Here is a 16,606-nt window from a genome sequence, read left to right as displayed (position 1 = left end):
ACCTGTTAACATCTGGGCACCAGGCATTCTTACTACTTTTAAGCTGCAAGTACTTCTTATCAGTACAACTCTTAATTGTTTTTCATATAAAATTATGACCAGTGTATAGAGGCTTGCTCAGACCAGGTGTCCCCCCAAGATGTTGCTAGACTATGACTTCCATCATCCCTGGCCATGCTGGCTGGCACAGATAATAATGGGCATCCAACAACAGCTGGAGAAGTACAGCTTTCCTAGTCTTAAAATGAGGAAAGTTTTACCACCATCTGTATAATTAATTTTAATTAAGTTTACTAGCATCAATGAGATCACTAAATTAACCGATTTTTAAAAACATGGATCAACCAGATTGAGGGCCATTTGCCAAAAAAACCTACATGGGACCTCCCAAAAGAGCAGCAATATACCTGAATTTTCAATAGCATTGGCCTGTGACTCGAGGGTCCTTTCTGTCCACTGCTGGAAACAATGTTTGGCTAGATTCAGTGACATCCAGCAAGATTGTTCTTAACATACACAAGGCTTCCTTAAAGGCAGTGCACCAGGGTGAAAACCAACATCTGCATAATTCTACATAATACAGCTAGATGCTTCTTGAAGATAGAAATAAGCACTTTCTTTTCCAGCCAAGTAACAAAGATGTAAAGTAATAACTTTTTAGAAATGAAAACGAATAAGCTGAGGTGTCTTGGGACATTGCCCATTGTGTCCTGCATAAAACTGTTTTTGAGATATAAACCTTTGCTCTCCATTGCAGTAAGATGTAAGAGACCAGGTGAGAAATTCCCCCAACCTGCATAGCCACCCAACTATTTCAGATCTTTTTCCCATCTGCCTGTGGGTCCCAGAAGCAGTGCTGATGTGTTGTGATGCTGTTGCTGCATTTTACATTATCACACTCTGCTCAGAAGGGTAGAGGTGGCACCAGACCTTGTGACTGTTCACTTGCTCTCACTTGCATGAGCAGTCTGCAAGGTGATTTCATTTAATTACAAGATGAAAGTGAACATGACCAAAAATAAAGATGGCACACCCATCACACAAAAAGCACAATAGGGTACCTGATCACAGTAGTCAAGCTTTTTAAAGACGTTCTCAAAGAAATTAAAGGGTGGAGGCTCTGGAACCAGTTCTTTCCGATTTTAGGGATTACAAAGGAGGATGTAACGGCAACTCTGGGCACATGTTCCATGATGTAGAATGATGTATCAAATCATCAGTGTGACTGTAAAGTTCAAAAAAACCCAAAACTGAATTCTAAAAAAAAAAGGGAGCGTGCCTTAAAAAGGGAACACAGGCACGTACATAAAATGCTGGCAGTTTATTATGATTTTGTTTAAATTCCCCCCAATGAATCTCCCCTGTTGGGAGTCAGTCCCCAGACTCTGGGATAAGCTGCATCTTCCCTGCCTGTGGCTCTACCATTCCTTCTTCTTCTCGTCCATGGAGACGCCACCGGGACCGAGGGCCACTACCAGCAGGAGGCCGCCAATGACAGACATGGTCTGGAAGAAGTCGTACTTGAGGAAGTCATGCATCGGCTTGTATGTGGGGATGGTCCAGAAGGCATTGAAGTAGACATTGATGGCCAGCAGCCAGAGGACCAAGGTTAAGGCAGCCAGTTTGGTCTTGAAGCCCACTGCCACCAGGATGATCAAGGCTGTGCCCACAAGGTTCTGGAGGATCTGTGGTAAACACATGGGGAACAGACACATACAGGCTCCAGATTAGTGGTGCATGGGCAGAGCAAGCAGCCCCCTCCTAACACCAGGGCTGGGCCAGTACCCTCCCAATCTGCAGCAAGCTACACCATTTAAAAGAAAATCCTAACTGTTTTAAAAAGGAATACAAAAATGCTGTTTTAGTGAAAAGCGGTGTCTTTCTGTTCCTTTTTTTAAAGGCTGTTCCCTTGCTTGAGGAGAATCCCAACACCTGGAGGCTAACAGCATACAAATACCTTCTCCCCAATCCCCAGTTTGTTTGTGGCCTGTCTTCAATGGTCCTGAAGGACGCATACACAGTTATGTACCTTTCCTGGCCATCAAGTGCAGGAATGGAGCATTGGTGTGGCTGGCTCTGTCTACGCCAGGGATTCCCAACCTGGGGTGCCCATACCCCCAGGGAATGTCAGATGGAATTTCAGAGAGTGGAACAAAGAGAGGCTTGTGCCCTTGAGTCACACATCATCACTCTTCCCCCCCCCCAAATAATTTAGACTAATTGCTCAGTTTAGATTTGCATTTTATGCACCGAGTTAAAAGCTTATTTTTAAGTTCTGTTTGTTCATCCACAGTACTGTGTGTGGTTCAATGTGTAGTTCAAAAGTTAGAAACTGGATTTTTCATCTTCAAATGTGATATTATTTTTGTAGGGAGTTTGAACATTAATCAAACATTTCCTAGAGCATTTGGGCATGGAAAAGGTTGGGAACCACTGGTCTATGGCAAGGTCATGAGCTGCCATCTGAACCAGGAGAGCCACTATGTGAAAAAAGCCATAAAATGTTACTTCTCTGCTTGTCTCCTGAAGTTCTTGTGAACCAGCACTCAGCACAAAGGCTAGGAGTGAACATTTTTATACACAATTGGAGAACATGTTTACACAAGAGACACTGAATGCATTTACCGTAGTACCCAGAGAAGAACTGGGTGAGTTTCTCAGTGTACCTCTGTGCCTCTAATCTGGGGTGCCACTAACTGAGAGGCCACATGAAAGGAGAAAGTTGGTCATAAGCTATTACAATGCTGATGGCCAGCCTTGGCTGCAGCTCTCCCTTGTAGCAGTTCTTCCAAGCTGGTGGGCAAATTAGCACCACCAGGGGATCCATGTGCTCCCTGCTCAGGTTGCCCTTGAGAGATCAGGAAGAATATTAGCAGGAGCCTGTTACCTCAGATACCTCCATCTGTTCCCCAACCAATTGCTTAATCACAATTCCCCAAAAAAAGGAGAGCTTAAACATTTTTGATGCTTACCGAAAAGAAACTGACATCAAAATGTAGCAGCGTCATAAACATGAGGACTAGTAACACGCGTCCGCCCAGCTGCATGTACTGCTTTGGGGAGCTCTCCCGCATGGTGGGCACTCCAGCAAACATACTTTTCCCCTCTGAACGTGACTCAGCCAACAGCAGCAGCAAACCGCCCCCCAGAGCAAGATTTCTGTTGAGAGAGAAAAAAGAGCTGGAACCAAGGACACCCCAAAGGTGTGGGGTGACAGAACATTTGCAAAGGGCTTGCCCTGCGACTCAGGACAAGGATAAAGTTGCTTAATGAGGGTCTGGCAGTTGCTCCCAGAATCTCCTGAAAGCAAGTGTGAGTAAGTGTGCAGGTGGCTCACATCCCAAGCATTCCAAAGCAAATGTGGACACAAGGCCACGGTGAGAAGCAAGCAATGCATTCAGAAGAAATAAGGCAATAAAAAGACATACCTCATCAAAAACTTTAGATCCCATAAAATGCTGTACGCAATGGTCTAAAAGGAAATAAACAAACATGATTGACCCCTGAAACAGGCATAGCTCCGCACTCCAGCATTTATGACGCACCTTTTCCTTTTAAGCTGAGGCCAAATCAAACCCTCCCCAAGGACCCTGTCTTCACTATCTCATCTCCCCCTGTTTCCTTACTTTCCCCCTCCACTCTTTTCTCTATTCAGGGGAGCCAGGTATGAAACAAAAGACAACCAAGAGGAGGTAGAGTAGAGCCATCTTCCAAGAGACCTGTCCAGTGCTCCAGAATCTCAATATGGCAGATGGAACATGGTTAGTATGGGGGTGAAGGTTAGCAACTCCTGAGAAGAAACCTCACAGGTGTCCCATCCCCTAGCTAGTCCGTGTGGCTATAAAACATGTTTGCAGGAAGCTCACCACGGGTGACACGGGAAGTAATGACTTCTCAGCCAAGTGTACTGGAATCCAGAGTAGTGATCATTTCTCACCTGTAAGGCTATAATTCCAAATAGTCCAAAGCAGGCATACTGGACAAAGTTCCTGCTCAACACGAGGATACAGCCACCTGAGAGGGAGGGAGGGAGGGATGGAGAAACAGAAAGAGAAAGAGGTCATTGCTCCAGGAAGTCACATCCCCACTGGAAAGGGTGTGTGTGTGTGTGCATGCGTGTGTGCGTGCACATGTGCAAAACACATCACCAAGTGTGCCGCAGAGCCACTTGTCATGCTCCTCTGGACTTGGCCCAGCTCATCACTGCATCCTTACTACTCCACAGCTCCACAAGCACAAACACACACACCATGTCCTCATCACCTTCCCCATGGTTGTAACCCTCATCTTTGGACTCCCATCTCTTAGTGGCGCTGCTGCCGCCGCCGCCTTCCCTCTATCCCACCTCCCACAAAGCCAGTCTTTGGGAGAAGGCTCCCCAGGCCAGGGAGCAACTGGAGCAGATCCTAATATTAAGCCTCCTCCTGGCCACCCCCCACCCTCCTCCAGGAAAGGAGCCAGAGCCTGTGGCAGGAGTGGTTATGTGCCAGAGCCCTGTCTCTTGCAGGGGACTCCATCCACCTGCCTCAGGTAAGTTTCCCAGGGAGAAATTCGGCCAGGGGAAGCTTTCATTCAGAGCCCTTAAAAAAAACACCACCCACTTGCCTGCGTCTGCCAGGCCCTCCTCAGGGCAGAGGGTGGTATGGTCTCCTTGCAGCAGAGACAATAACATTGAAACTTAGGAGTCCCCTGCTCTGCTCTCTTAGCCACAGTATCAATTCAGACTGATCTATATTTTCCATAGTTAAGAGACAATAAGATGGTAATTAAACCTTTATAAAAGGCAACTTTCTGCACCATAAAGATAATAGCTGTCGTCCACCCTAAGCCCCTTGAGACAAACCTTTCATATCCAGGATTTCAAGCTGCAGGCCAGGGACCTTCCTCTCATAGCATCATCATGACATAAACACTGCCTTCCATGGCTGGACACTCTGCTGACTCTGGCGGGTTGCCAGCAGGCAGAGTTTACCCTCATCTTCTCTGGCTATAGGAGCAGCCCCCACTCCAACTGGAGGAGCCCTAGGAGTGGCCTCGAGCCTTCTGCATGCAATGAAAAGCAGCATCTTCTCCCCAGCCATAGAATCATAGAGTTGGAAGAGACCGCAAGGGCCATCAAGTCCAACCCTATTCTGCCATGCAGGAACTCTCAGTCAAAGCATCCCTGACAGATGGCATCAAGCCTCTGTTTAAAAACCTCTAAGGAAGGAGACTCCACTACACTCTGAGGGAATGTGTTCCACTGTTGAACAGCCCTTACTGTAAGGAACTTCCTCCTAATGTTGAGGTGGAATCTCTTTTCCTGCAGTTTGCATCCATTGTTCCATGTCCTGTTCCCTGGAGCATCAGAAAACAAGCTTGCTCCCTCCTCAATATGACATCCCTTTGAATATTTAAACAGGACTATCATATCACCTCTTAGCCTTCTCTTCTCCAGGCTAAACACCCCAGCTCCCGTGATCTTTTAACAAGCAGAGGTGGCAGCAAGTTTGCCCCAAAGCTGTCCATGGAAATTCACAGTGCAGTAATTCAGCTCTCATCTACCAAAATCCAGTGTTTTGGACAAGAGGGCACTGTAGCCCAAGCACATAATTTGGGATCTCTTGGAGTAGGACAGGATGAGGATTGTGTGGTCTGCAACATCTTCCAAACTAACACCTTGGTGACAAGGGGGGGGGGGGTTAAATGGGGAACTGCACAGCCAGGTTGCATAAAAGTCTCAGTTCTGTAACTGTCCAACTTCCAGTTTCACCAAACGGTGGGTGGGGAATGGATACAAACAGCCACTTGCCCCCAGACACGTACTCACCTGCCCAATTTAGGCGCTGGAGTTCACTTTTTCTCTCTCCCATTCACCCGCAACCCGGCCTTCCTTTCCACACACAAGCCCAGAGGTCCCACCCCTCAGCCACTTACTTAACTGGCCAAAGAGGTTAATGAAGACGAAAATGGATGCCAGGATGTAGCCGCAGCCCCAGGTGGCGTCGATGTAGTCTCTCTGCTCAGCCCACTGGAACCACATACGGATGCCATCCTCCAGAAAGGTGCTGATCAGGCAGAGCCGGGCCACGTGTGGCAGGTACTGTTTGGTCACCCTCAAGAACTAGAGGTGGGAGCAGAGAGAGGGAGGGAGGCATGAGATGGACTCTGCGAGGATCTGTATGGCCCCTCATTCACCGGGGGCTGCTTGCATTTTTTCATCTCCCCATAAAAAAATAGATGGCCATGACTCCTTTCACTGCAAAGATCTTTGTTTTAAAACCCCCAGACAGTGGTCCTAGCCCCCGTGAAGGCAGCTGCCTTTAGGAATAAGAAAGAATGGATTCTGCTCACACCAAGGCCAGTTCTGACCGTTTGCACAGCAGCTCTTTCTGGTGGTCTGAGTGCACAAGTTAGTTTGCCCTTTTAGAAAGCCACTCTCCCACTGTTGCAGCTGGATACCCTTAACCAACTGAAGAAGTCCCTGAGACAGATGCAGAGAGTGCGGGAAATATTCAAGCTAGAGCAATTGGACCACAATGTGAAGGTGGCTTCTTAGTAACAAAGAAACTAGGATTTCCTGTCCACAATGAAAGGAGAACCCACATGTACTTATTTCCCACTGCACCTTCTGAGCCTGTAAATGGAATATGGGGTAGGGAGGGAGAGGGATCCAGGAGGAAAGAGACACCGTGAAGGGACAGAGGCATCCTCTCCCCCCTCCACCAATAAACCCCTCACAAGTAATGGACATAATGGCCAAAGGGCAGGAGAAGCCCCAGGAGTCTTTATGTGTTGTATTGTATTTTTGTGAGGAGAGGGCAGAAGAGGGCAGTACCTTCTCCAAGGATGGGTCTGCTTGTCCTCTGTGCCATTAAAGGTAAAAGTAGTCCCTTGCTATGAATGTCTAGTCGTAACCGAATGTATGGGTGTGTTCATCTCCGTTATTAAGCTAGAAAGCCAGTGTTTTCCAAATATGACTCCAGTCGTCATGTGGCCAGCATGACTGCACCGAACGCTGTTACCTTCCCACCAAAGTGGTACCTATTTCTCTAGTTGCATTTGCATGCTTTCGAACTACTAGGTTGGTGGAAGCTGGGACTAGTGACAGGAGCGTACCCCATCATGCAGCACTTGGGCCTTGAATTGCCAACCTTAACCACTTAAGGTTAACCACTAAGCCACTACTCCCCCCAAAACCACCCCCTCACTTCTCCCCTCACAACAACAGGCCTGGAGCAATTCTTTACTTTGAGTGGGGTTGCTGTTGCCATTGCTATACTGTATTTATTTATATCCCAGCCTGGGGCTGGGATTATGTTTAAAGAATTGTGCATCTGCATTCATTCAGGGCAGCTTTCAAAAACTGAGATACAAATCCATGTTCACTTCATGCAAAAGTTAAAATATAACAAAAGTATCAATAAAATTAACACCAGTTAAAACCATAAGCATTAAAAAGCAAACAACCTAAAAACTGCTGTACACAATGCGTGACCCTTGCTTCCCCCTGAGCAATCTGTCCTCCAAGGCCTCCCAAACAAAAAAATCATCTCCAGCAGATCTCAAGACAGGGGCAGGGAGGAGGCAGCCCTCCATGAACAGAGTGAGAAGGAAATGAACATGTGTAGAAATCTTATTTCTTTATCCACAAACTGCTCTTCTGTGCACTGCAGAGCGCTACCGCAATAGAACCGACAGATACACAAGATAATTTATGGTGCACCATGTTTAAGTGTGAAATGGCAAGAGAGGCAACTGGTCACCTGAATGGGGGCAAGGGGGCTGATAGCTGACCCTCTCCCTGATAGTAGCCATACTTTCTCCCTCAAGATCCCCTGCCCTTCCTAAACATTACACCTGCTGCCTTAGCTGTTACATGAATTGGCTGAGGGATCCCTGCCATGGGTGGTGGGCAATGGCTTTGTCCAAGGAGATGGCTGGTCGCACACGCACACACACACACTTTAATTGTACAAAGAGCCCAGGGATCCTGCAGAGAGAAGTGCCACAAAGCACACACTTTTTACACAGGAACCACAAAGGCATTCATCTGCTCTGTACACCCAGCGTCTCCTCCCTATCTCCAAACAACACAGTTCAAACCGGGGGTTTTATTCGGAAACTCAGGAAGGCATGTGAAAAAGACTCCCTAAGCATTCTGCCTTGCAAGTCACTTCCAACAAACAGTTATTATCCTTAATCATCATACCACTCGCTTCTAATTATATAAGGCAAAAGACAAGATCATTTTCCCTGACTGCAGGAATTGCTCAAGGCCTTCAGGGTCCCTCCCTGAAAGATCTCTGGCAGGCGGGAATTTTGGAAGGAAAGCCTTCCTCTCACTACAATCTTTGACACTGATTCTTGCTACCAGGCTAGCCTTGCAAGAGAGACTCAGGAACAGAAGATGAGAATGTGTGTTTGTGTGTGAGAGAGAGGGGTGGGGGAGAAAACACACACCTACACAAACACCCTGCTGTTAACCAATCTTCAGCTCACTGCCTTGGCTGCTCTCTTGCACAAATCTCAGTGGTCCCCATAGGCTCACAGCTGCCAGAAGCAGAAGGGCATACGGATGTTGCACTGGCTGAAAAATTCACCTTCCACAGATCCTCTGCTAGCCTTTATGTTTTATTTTTGATACAGCAGTCATTCTTCGAAGCAAGCAGGCTATCTCTGCCAAAACTCCTAAGCGGGCCAGTGACTGAAAAGCATTCTCAGCGATTGGGGGACAGTCTTAATGCCCTTCTGCCTGACCAGGTTAATCCGTGCAAAAACCAATGCAGGAGCATTAACTAAATCTCAAATTTCTGTTTTTCAGGCTCTGCTCCTTTATCCAAATATCATCTATGCAAATGCATTCTCACACACATGTACACTGCTGCATGGTACATATCTCCCCTCTCATAAAGCAACAGAAGCTTTATAAATGATAGATGGTGCAACTACTGGGGATTGTGCAAGAAGAGGAGGAAACCATCTAGAGATGTTGGCAGATGTGATTAAATGGAAGCACGTTTGCAAAACACAGGCATCCAAGACCTTGCACACAGAAATTACTTTTGCAACTATGGCAGAAAGCCATCTGTGGGGCTGGAGAGTGAGGGTTTTAGAGAAATACCAAGAGAGACCCTAATCACACATTGTATTCAAATGTGGGTATGGTTTCACAGTGCTCCCCTGTCTCAGCAAGGTGGTTCAAGAGGGCCAACCAAGGGTAGGGGAAATGCTTGGAGGGCTCTTAACCTCCCCTCCAGCCTCCACTACGACCCCTTCCCAAAGTTGATGTTGTCTCAAGTGGATGGAAATGTGAGAAACTCTCTCCACAGGTCTAAGATCAGAACATGGCAGAACAGTGCCGCCAACAAGAGAGCTAAAAGAGACTATTTTTAATGACACTAGAAAATCCGGGAAAGGGGGGCTGGATACCCCAAAGACAGAGCGGGACACTTTATAGATCCCTTCTAGAGATTTGGGCTAGTGAGAAGCTTGCTGGCACTGGCACCAATTATGACTGCTGCGTTGGACATTGGTGTGTGTGTGTGATGTTTGGCCATCGCCACTTTGTGTGGACTTAAGAGGCCCTGTGGCTAATTTTGGTGGCATGGTGGGAAAGAAGTCCCATCCATCCATCCACAACTAAGGAATCATTCCTTTAAGCAGAGCAGCTGCGTCAAGAACAGCGTTGCCAATTTCCTGGGAATTCCCCAAAATCCGGGGAATTTAATTAACTTCTTTTTGGGGATTTTGACTGAATATTCCAGTAAATATTGGGGAATTCCAGGGATTTTGGTAAAACATTCCGGGGAATATCTTTGAGGCTTGTTGGCAACACTGGAGAAGGCATGGTTATTTAAAATATGCATTGGTGCAAAGAAAAAGGTAAGGCTGTTTTGAGTGAGTACTATCCTGGGATGCGGTGGCTTAGTGGTTCAGATGACGATCCAAAGGTGTGGCAGTTCGAGGCCTGAGTGCTGCATGATGGGGTGAGCTCCTGCCGTTAGTCCCAGCTTCTGCCAACCTAGCCTTTCGAAAGCATGCAAATGCAAATAGATAAATAGGTACCACTTTGGTGGGAAGGAAACAGCGTTTGGTGCAGTCATGCGGGCCACATGTCCACCGGAGTTGTCTTCGGACAACGCTGGCTCTTTGGCTTAGTAGTGGAGATGAGCACCGTCCCTACAGTCAATTCATGCCAAGGGAAACGCTTTACCCTGTTAGCTTTATCTTGGGAAGGGCCAGAATACCCTCCTCCCAGGCAGATGGGAAGCCTTCTGGCTTTCAGAAGGGAGTGTAAAGAAGCTCCTGTTTGCAGCTCAGGTAAACAGGGAGACAACAACAGCCAGAGATACACACAGATGTTTAAGTCTGCATCCACACTGGAGAAATAATCCGGTTTGATGTCGCTTTCACTGCCATGGGATTTTGGGAATGGCAGTTTGTGGTGGCACCAGAGCGTATCTCAAGGGGTCTTCTCAGCTCCGCTTTGGGGACAGGACAAAGTCCCATTCTCAGAATTCCACAGCCTTGAGCCATGGCCTTTGAAGTGGTGTCAAAGCGGATTTTTTCTCCAGTGTGGACGCAACCTAAGGTTTCAGACCCCTCAATGCCAGGGTGGAGGCCAAGAGGGGCAGAGCTTGGGGGGTCTCCAGAAGGAGGGGAGGGGGCAAGGAATGGGCGGCTGTCGGAGCTTGGCAGGGATACCCTCTGCCTCTTCTGGAGGAGGAATGCAGCCCCCAGCAGTTCTTCCTAGGGGGATGATGGGACTTGCAGTCCATCCAACCCCATCTGGAGGGGCCACAGGATCTACAACCCTTTCCTCCCCACACACAGACATCTTAATCGGATAAGGCTTCTTTGGAAAGGGAGAGACTCTCCTGGGGGACATACTAAAACAAATGACAGTACTTCCCCATAAGGAAACCATACTTGCCCATAGGGAGTCACTGGGGATTATTTGCCCATAGAGAAACCATACTTGCCCATAGGGAACCATTGGGGGATACTTGCTCTGGGGCCCAAATGGTTCTCAATGGGCAAGCCCTGCCCTGTGTCCGAGCCATATACCCCTCCTGGGCCCCGGGGCTCCAAGGGGGGACTCAGGGCTTGGGCGATCAGTCTCCCCTTCCCCTCCGGGGCCCTTGGGCCTCCCTCCCCGCCCCTTGCTGCACCTGGTCGGCGAAGTCCTCGGCGGAGCCCATGAGGTCGCTCTGCCCCATGGCTCTGGCGGATGCAGTGGGTGGCTGGGTCAGTGGGGCTGCTGCTGCTGCTGCCTGTGGCCCGGAGGCGGAGCGGGAGCCCACCCGCAGCAGCGCCCCTCGCAGCCGGAGGAGGAGGAGGAGGAGGCAGAGGCGGAGGAGGAGGAGGCTCTGGGCCTCCGCCTGGGAGTGCCACGTCGGCCTCCCCAGCCTTAAAGGGGCCGAGGCAGACTGGACATTAGGCTCCTGTCTGGGCGACAGCCCTGCCAAGGAGGCCAAGAAGGAAAAGGGCCGGGTCTCTGAAAAAGGACCCCCATTGCTCTCTTTTTTAGTTGTGGCTGCATCCACACTGGAGAAATAACCCGGTTTGGAACCGCTTTAACTCTTTGTCTGCCTCTCTGCTATGGAATTCTGGGAGCCTTGAGCCAGAAAAAGTTACCTTCTCAGTGGTTGCCCCCAATAATGATTGACAACCAACAATGAAGTTTAATGTTTATCCATTATTGTTTATACAGGGTAGTAATCACAACATACAGGGTATAAAGACGGCCAATTAAGGCCAGCCTGGGGGCATGGTCACACGAGCGACCGAGCGGCGTGCCAACGAGCGCAGAAAGCTCGGTGCCGGCAGTACGGCGCCCTTTCCGTGGCACAGAAAGGAGCTGCTTTTCACACAGCTGCAGTGATCTGTCCAATCAATCAAAGTGAATGATCAAAACACCCATCTGTTGAGGGTGCTCGACTGTGAGGTCCTGCATGGCAGATGGGGTTGGACTAGAGGGCCCTTTTTGGGGTCTCTTCCACTCTTTATGATCCACCACATTATAAAAGCTCAAATAGCGACAATAAGATATGCTTTTTAAAAAGCCTCCTTTCGTTTGCAAAGCAAGACATTTTTGTTTAAGGACATTTGATATATGATCATACCGCCGCCTGAAGTAGTGCGTTTCTCGTCGTGCCTTTTACTTTTGTATATTTTAATGTAGTTTTATACTGTTGTTTTAAGATGATTTTGACTGTTTTACATTTTATTTTACGTGTGGTTTTCGAAAAATGGTGTTGTTTTTTATCTGTGAGCCCCCTTGGGTCCCTTCAGGGAGAAATGTTACTCCTTAATGTTACTCCTACTCCTGCAAGAACCTCTTACTTCTTCATTCCTTACTCCTGCTCCTCAGGCCTTGGGGAAAGCCCCAATTGCTTTGCAAGGCTGGTGTGTGTGTTTGCCTCCCCGACCCATCAATAGTGCAATGTAATAAAATGTGGGGTTTTTGGTGTTTGCATGTACATATAAATAACAGGAATAAAGAGTAACAAATGTACACTTGTCCCTCCACATTCCTAGGGTTAGGGGCACAAGACCCCCGTAATATGGAAAAAACCACAAGGCGAAGGTTCTCATGGCCGGCATCCATAGTTTTTTGTGGGTTTTCCGGGCTCTGAGGCCATGTTCTAGAAGAGTTTCTTCCTGACGTTTCGCCATGCTGGCGAAACGTCAGGAAGAAACTCTTCTAGAACAGGCGCCGAGGCCCGAAAAAACCCACAAAAAAACTATAAAGACCCAGTTTTGACCTGAGAGGACGCCTCTTCTAGGAATCTCTAGGTCCTCCAGCGCAACTCTGTGGTCAACATCGGCCAGACATTGACCATAGAGCTGTGCTGGAGGAGCGTCTAGTAGAGTGTTCTCTCTAGGTCCTCCAATTCAACTCTATGGTCAACATCTGACAGACACTGACCATAGAGTTGCGCTGGAGGAGCTACAAACGTCTAGTAGTGTTCTCTCTAGTAATCTCTAGGTCCTCCAATACAACTCTATGGTCAACATCCGACAGACACTGACCATAGAGTTGCGCTGGAGGAGCTACAAACATCTAGTAGAGTGTTCTCTCTAGGAATCTCTAGGTCCTCCAATACAACTCTATGGTCAACATCCGACAGACACTGACCATAGAGTTGTGCTGGAGGAGCTACAAAGGCCTAGTAGAGTGTTCTCTCTAGGAATCTCTAGGCCTTTCAGTGCAACTCATAGTTAAAAGTTAACCATAGAGTTGCACTGGAGGACCTAGAGGTTCCTAGAGAGGACATATGAACCAAATCCGTGAATAATCAAAGCTGCAAATGCGGAGGGATGAGTGTATTCTGTTGCTCCTTATTCCTAGCCATGTGAAAACCCGTTACAGCCCTGGAATCCTGCCCTTGGAAAGGAAGGGCACGAGTTCCGTTACTTAGCTGAGTCCCAACGGCCGGCCGAGGGACCCACTTCTCCCGATGGAGCGCTACCAGGTGGGTCCCGGAGGAGGACCCCCAGCCCTCCCTCTTCCCCAAGTCCCAGGGGCCCTGGCTGAGCCTCACCCTTCCTCCCTCCCAGGCGCCTTCCTTTCCCTCCCTCTTGGTGGGGAGGGCCTTCCAGGGACCCTCTGGCCGAGCTGCCTCCCCCCTTTCCCCGCAGGTGCTGAAGGCTCTGCCCGGGGGAGCCCTGGGGACCATGCTGATAGTGGACTCCAAAGCCGAGAAAGAAAAGGACGGACGGAGGAAGAACTTCCTGGTGAAAAAGGTCGTGACAAGGGCACTTCCGGGGCATAACCCGGAAATAATCCGTTTTGACTCTTTTCTGGCTCACGGCTATGGAATTCTGGGAGTTGGAGTTGTGCAAACTCCAACTCCCAGAATTCCATAGCCTTGAGCCACTCTCTGACAGAGAAGGTTAAATATGTCTCACAAAACATACATAGATATATCTTTTGTAGCACCTTTGAGACTCACTGGAGGAAAGAAATGGGCAGCATGAGCTTTCCTAGACTTCAGTCTACTTCCTCAGATAGAATCGTAGAAGCCTAGAGTTGGAAGAGACCCCAAGGGCCACCCGGTCCAACCCCCTTCTGCTATGCAGGAACTCTCAATCAAAGCAGCCCCATTGACAGATGGCCATCCATTAAAAGACCTCCAAGGAAGGAGACTCCATCATTCTCCATTAAGGGAGTGCGTTTCACTGTTGGACAGCCCTGACTGTCAAGAAGTTCCTTCTAATGTTGAGGTGGAATCTCTTTTCTGTAGCTTGCATCCATTCTTCCATCACCGTGTCCTGTTCTCTGGAGCAGCAGAAAACAAGTTTGCTCCCTCCTCAATATGACATCCCTTCAAGTATTTAAACAGGGCTATCATAGCACCTCTTAGCCTTCTCCAGGCTAAACATTCCCAGCTCCCCAAGTCTCTCCTCATAAGGCATAGTTTCCGGACCCTTCACCATTTTTGTCTCCCTTCTTTGGACACGCTCCACTTTCTCCACATCATTTTTGAATTGTGGGTCCCAGAACTGGACACAGTATTCCAGGTGAGGCCAAAGCAGAATAGAGTGGCACAGGAGCATGGCATTGGCATGGCTTCCTGCCTCTTAGTCTTAAGATGCATGTATAATTTCAACAGCATACCTCCAAAGTGACCCAAAGCAGCTATATTTTGGCCTGTCTGTTTGGGCCTTTCAGTCTACTTCCTCAGATGAAATGCATCCGAGGAAGTAGACTGAAGTCTAGGAAAGCTCATGCTGCCCATTTCTTTCTTTCAGCGAAGTGTCAAAGGTGCTACAAAAGATCACTCTATGTACTGATTGTACAGACTAACACGGCTATATCTTTGGATTCTATTACAAAACTACAGTTCCCAGAATCCTCTAGAATAGTTCAAGCGGTCTCAAACTGGATTATTCCTGTGGTGTGTTTTGGACCAAAGCAAGCATGGCTATGAGTCTGCAGGAGGCGAACAGAGCAGTTGGAGGGCTCTCATTCATAGGGCTGTCATGGGGCCAAGCCAGTCTAAAAGACACTTAACAACAACACAAACCTAATCCATTGCCAGAGGTATGAGAAAAAACAATGGCTTCATGGCACACTGTCTATATTAATAGAAGAGCCCTCCCTACTGTAGTCATAACAAAAGGAATGGCAGTTAAAGAAGTGTCAGACTGGGTTATTTCTCCAGTGAGGTATATTGGGCATTTCGGTTGGCCAATAAAAGTAACACTGCATGGATTTTTGTTTGTATTTGTTAAATGGCCAATACAGCTACCACTGAATGTCTCCTTTATGAATAATGATCACACACACACACACCAATTTCTTACCTAAAAGGGAGGGATAGTCACATAAAGGGTCCTTCTCTTACTAAGCCCTTTGTTCCTCCTCAGGTTGAATGCATTGATGAAAAACATGCCAACGATGCGCTCGCAGAGGTAACCTCTCTTCATTACTTTTATGTCTCACACATTTGATAAGGTTGGGTCTGGCCTATTCACACAGCAGGGCTCATGCTGCAAGAAATGTGCTGCTGGGTGTTGGTTTTGTGATGACAAACGGGGTGCCTTGGCACAGGGGCACTTGTGAATTCTTCCCTGACACCAGGTTTAGCCTGGAGAAGAGAGGTTTAAGAGGTGATACGATAGCCCTGTTTAAGTATTTGAAGGGGTGTCATGTGTGTGTCATATTGATGATGGAGCAAACTTGTTTTCTGCTGCTCCAGAGAATAGGACCCAGAGCAATGGATGCAAAGTACAGATTCCACCTCAACATTGGGAAGAACTTCTTGACAGTGAGGGGTGTTTGACAGAAGAAGGTGCTCCCTCTTAGATTGATGGAATCTCCTTCTTTGGAAGTTTTTAAACAGAGGTTGGATGGCCATCTGTCTGAGGTACTTTATGAGTTCCTGCATGGCAGAATAGGCCCTTTTGCCTTTTTTCACTGGAGGAAGGCTATTATATATTGAGGAGGGCGACAGGGGTCCCTTGCAGCTCAGCCTCTTCCATTGTTGTTGTTGTTGTTGTTGTTGTTGTTATTATTATTATTTGCAAAGTGTCCAACTTAGCAAATGCCTTCCTAAACCATTTTGCCTGTAAATCTATCCCTAAGCCTAATAATTTTAACTTCTGTACAACCTGCAAATGCATCCTTTGGAGATGGAGAGGCAAAGTAGCAGACATATCACTTCCATCAGGCCTACAGTCAATTTTAAGGCATAACCTTTAATTGGTATATTTTAAGGAATGTATTACAGTGGGCCCCCCACATTCACTGTAGTTAGTGGCTCAGGACCTCCATGAAAGTGGGAAAATTGCAAATAAGAAACCTGTCTGACAGAATACCTCTCTAGGAATCTCTGGTGCAACTCTATGCTCAAAATCTGTGACAATTTGACTATAGAATCATACTAGAAAACCTACAAATGCCTAAAGAAGTGTTTGCTCTAGGAACCTCTTGGTCTTCCAGCATCACTCTATGGTCAAATTCCAGAAAAGTCACACTGGAGGACTTTGTGATTCCTAGAAAGAACATAGTAATGAAATACGTGAATAATCAAATCCACAAAAGTCAAAGCCACAAATGCGGAGGCCAACTGTATATGAATGTATTTTAATGGTTGTTATTATTATTATTATTATT

The 16,606-nt window shown here is 47.6% G+C and overlaps 2 protein-coding genes across 9 annotated transcripts in view; one reads left to right on the top strand and one right to left on the bottom strand.

Annotated features, from left to right (window-relative positions):
• Window positions 1-913: 913 nt before the first annotated feature.
• Window positions 914-13,666, bottom strand: SURF4 (surfeit 4). 2 transcript variants are annotated; one of them, XM_042477926.1, is made up of 6 exons: window positions 13,530-13,666; window positions 5,917-6,103; window positions 3,938-4,014; window positions 3,429-3,472; window positions 2,973-3,159; window positions 914-1,685 (listed from the first exon to the last, which is right to left on the bottom strand). In XM_042477926.1, the coding sequence occupies exons 1-6, from the start codon at window positions 13,662-13,664 to the stop codon at window positions 1,419-1,421; spliced, it is 897 nt and encodes a 298-aa protein (XP_042333860.1). In that variant the 5' UTR covers window positions 13,665-13,666; the 3' UTR covers window positions 914-1,418. The 2 variants fall into 2 exon arrangements, with proteins under 2 accessions (XP_042333860.1, XP_042333861.1); XM_042477927.1 differs by lacking the exon at window positions 13,530-13,666 and adding an exon at window positions 11,154-11,331.
• The window catches only part of STKLD1 (serine/threonine kinase like domain containing 1), a 17,295-nt gene continuing 13,943 nt past the window's right edge, over window positions 13,255-16,606 (top strand). For 2 of the 7 annotated variants that reach the window (XM_042477917.1, XM_042477913.1), the window contains exons 1-3: window positions 13,257-13,460; window positions 13,627-13,731; window positions 15,358-15,402. In XM_042477917.1, coding sequence (XP_042333851.1) covers window positions 13,446-13,460; window positions 13,627-13,731; window positions 15,358-15,402 — 165 coding nt within the window. In that variant the 5' untranslated portion in view covers window positions 13,257-13,445. Of the gene's footprint in view, window positions 13,461-13,626; window positions 13,732-14,830; window positions 15,032-15,357; window positions 15,403-16,606 lie in introns of those variants that run through there. The other 5 variants (XM_042477919.1, XM_042477918.1, XM_042477916.1 and 2 more) reach the window with 5 other exon arrangements.

Source organism: Sceloporus undulatus, chromosome 7 (genome assembly GCF_019175285.1).
Source record: "Sceloporus undulatus isolate JIND9_A2432 ecotype Alabama chromosome 7, SceUnd_v1.1, whole genome shotgun sequence".
Lineage (NCBI taxonomy): Eukaryota > Metazoa > Chordata > Lepidosauria > Squamata > Phrynosomatidae > Sceloporus > Sceloporus undulatus.
This window is presented reverse-complemented; position numbering and strand designations above follow the sequence as displayed.

What these genes read in the sequence shown, in the direction of transcription:
- SURF4 (XM_042477926.1), bottom strand. Translation starts at nt 13,664, where the DNA reads ATGGTCCCCAGGGCTCCCCCGGGCAGAGCCTTCAGCACCTGCGGGGAA. An exon ending in GATCTAAAGTTTTTGATGAG is followed by an intron (nt 3,160 to 3,428) that starts GTATGTCTTTTT and finishes CTCTCTCAACAG; the next exon opens with AAATCTTGCTCTGGGGGGCG. An exon ending in TTGATGTCAGTTTCTTTTCG is followed by an intron (nt 1,686 to 2,972) that starts GTAAGCATCAAA and finishes TGTTTACCACAG; the next exon opens with ATCCTCCAGAACCTTGTGGG.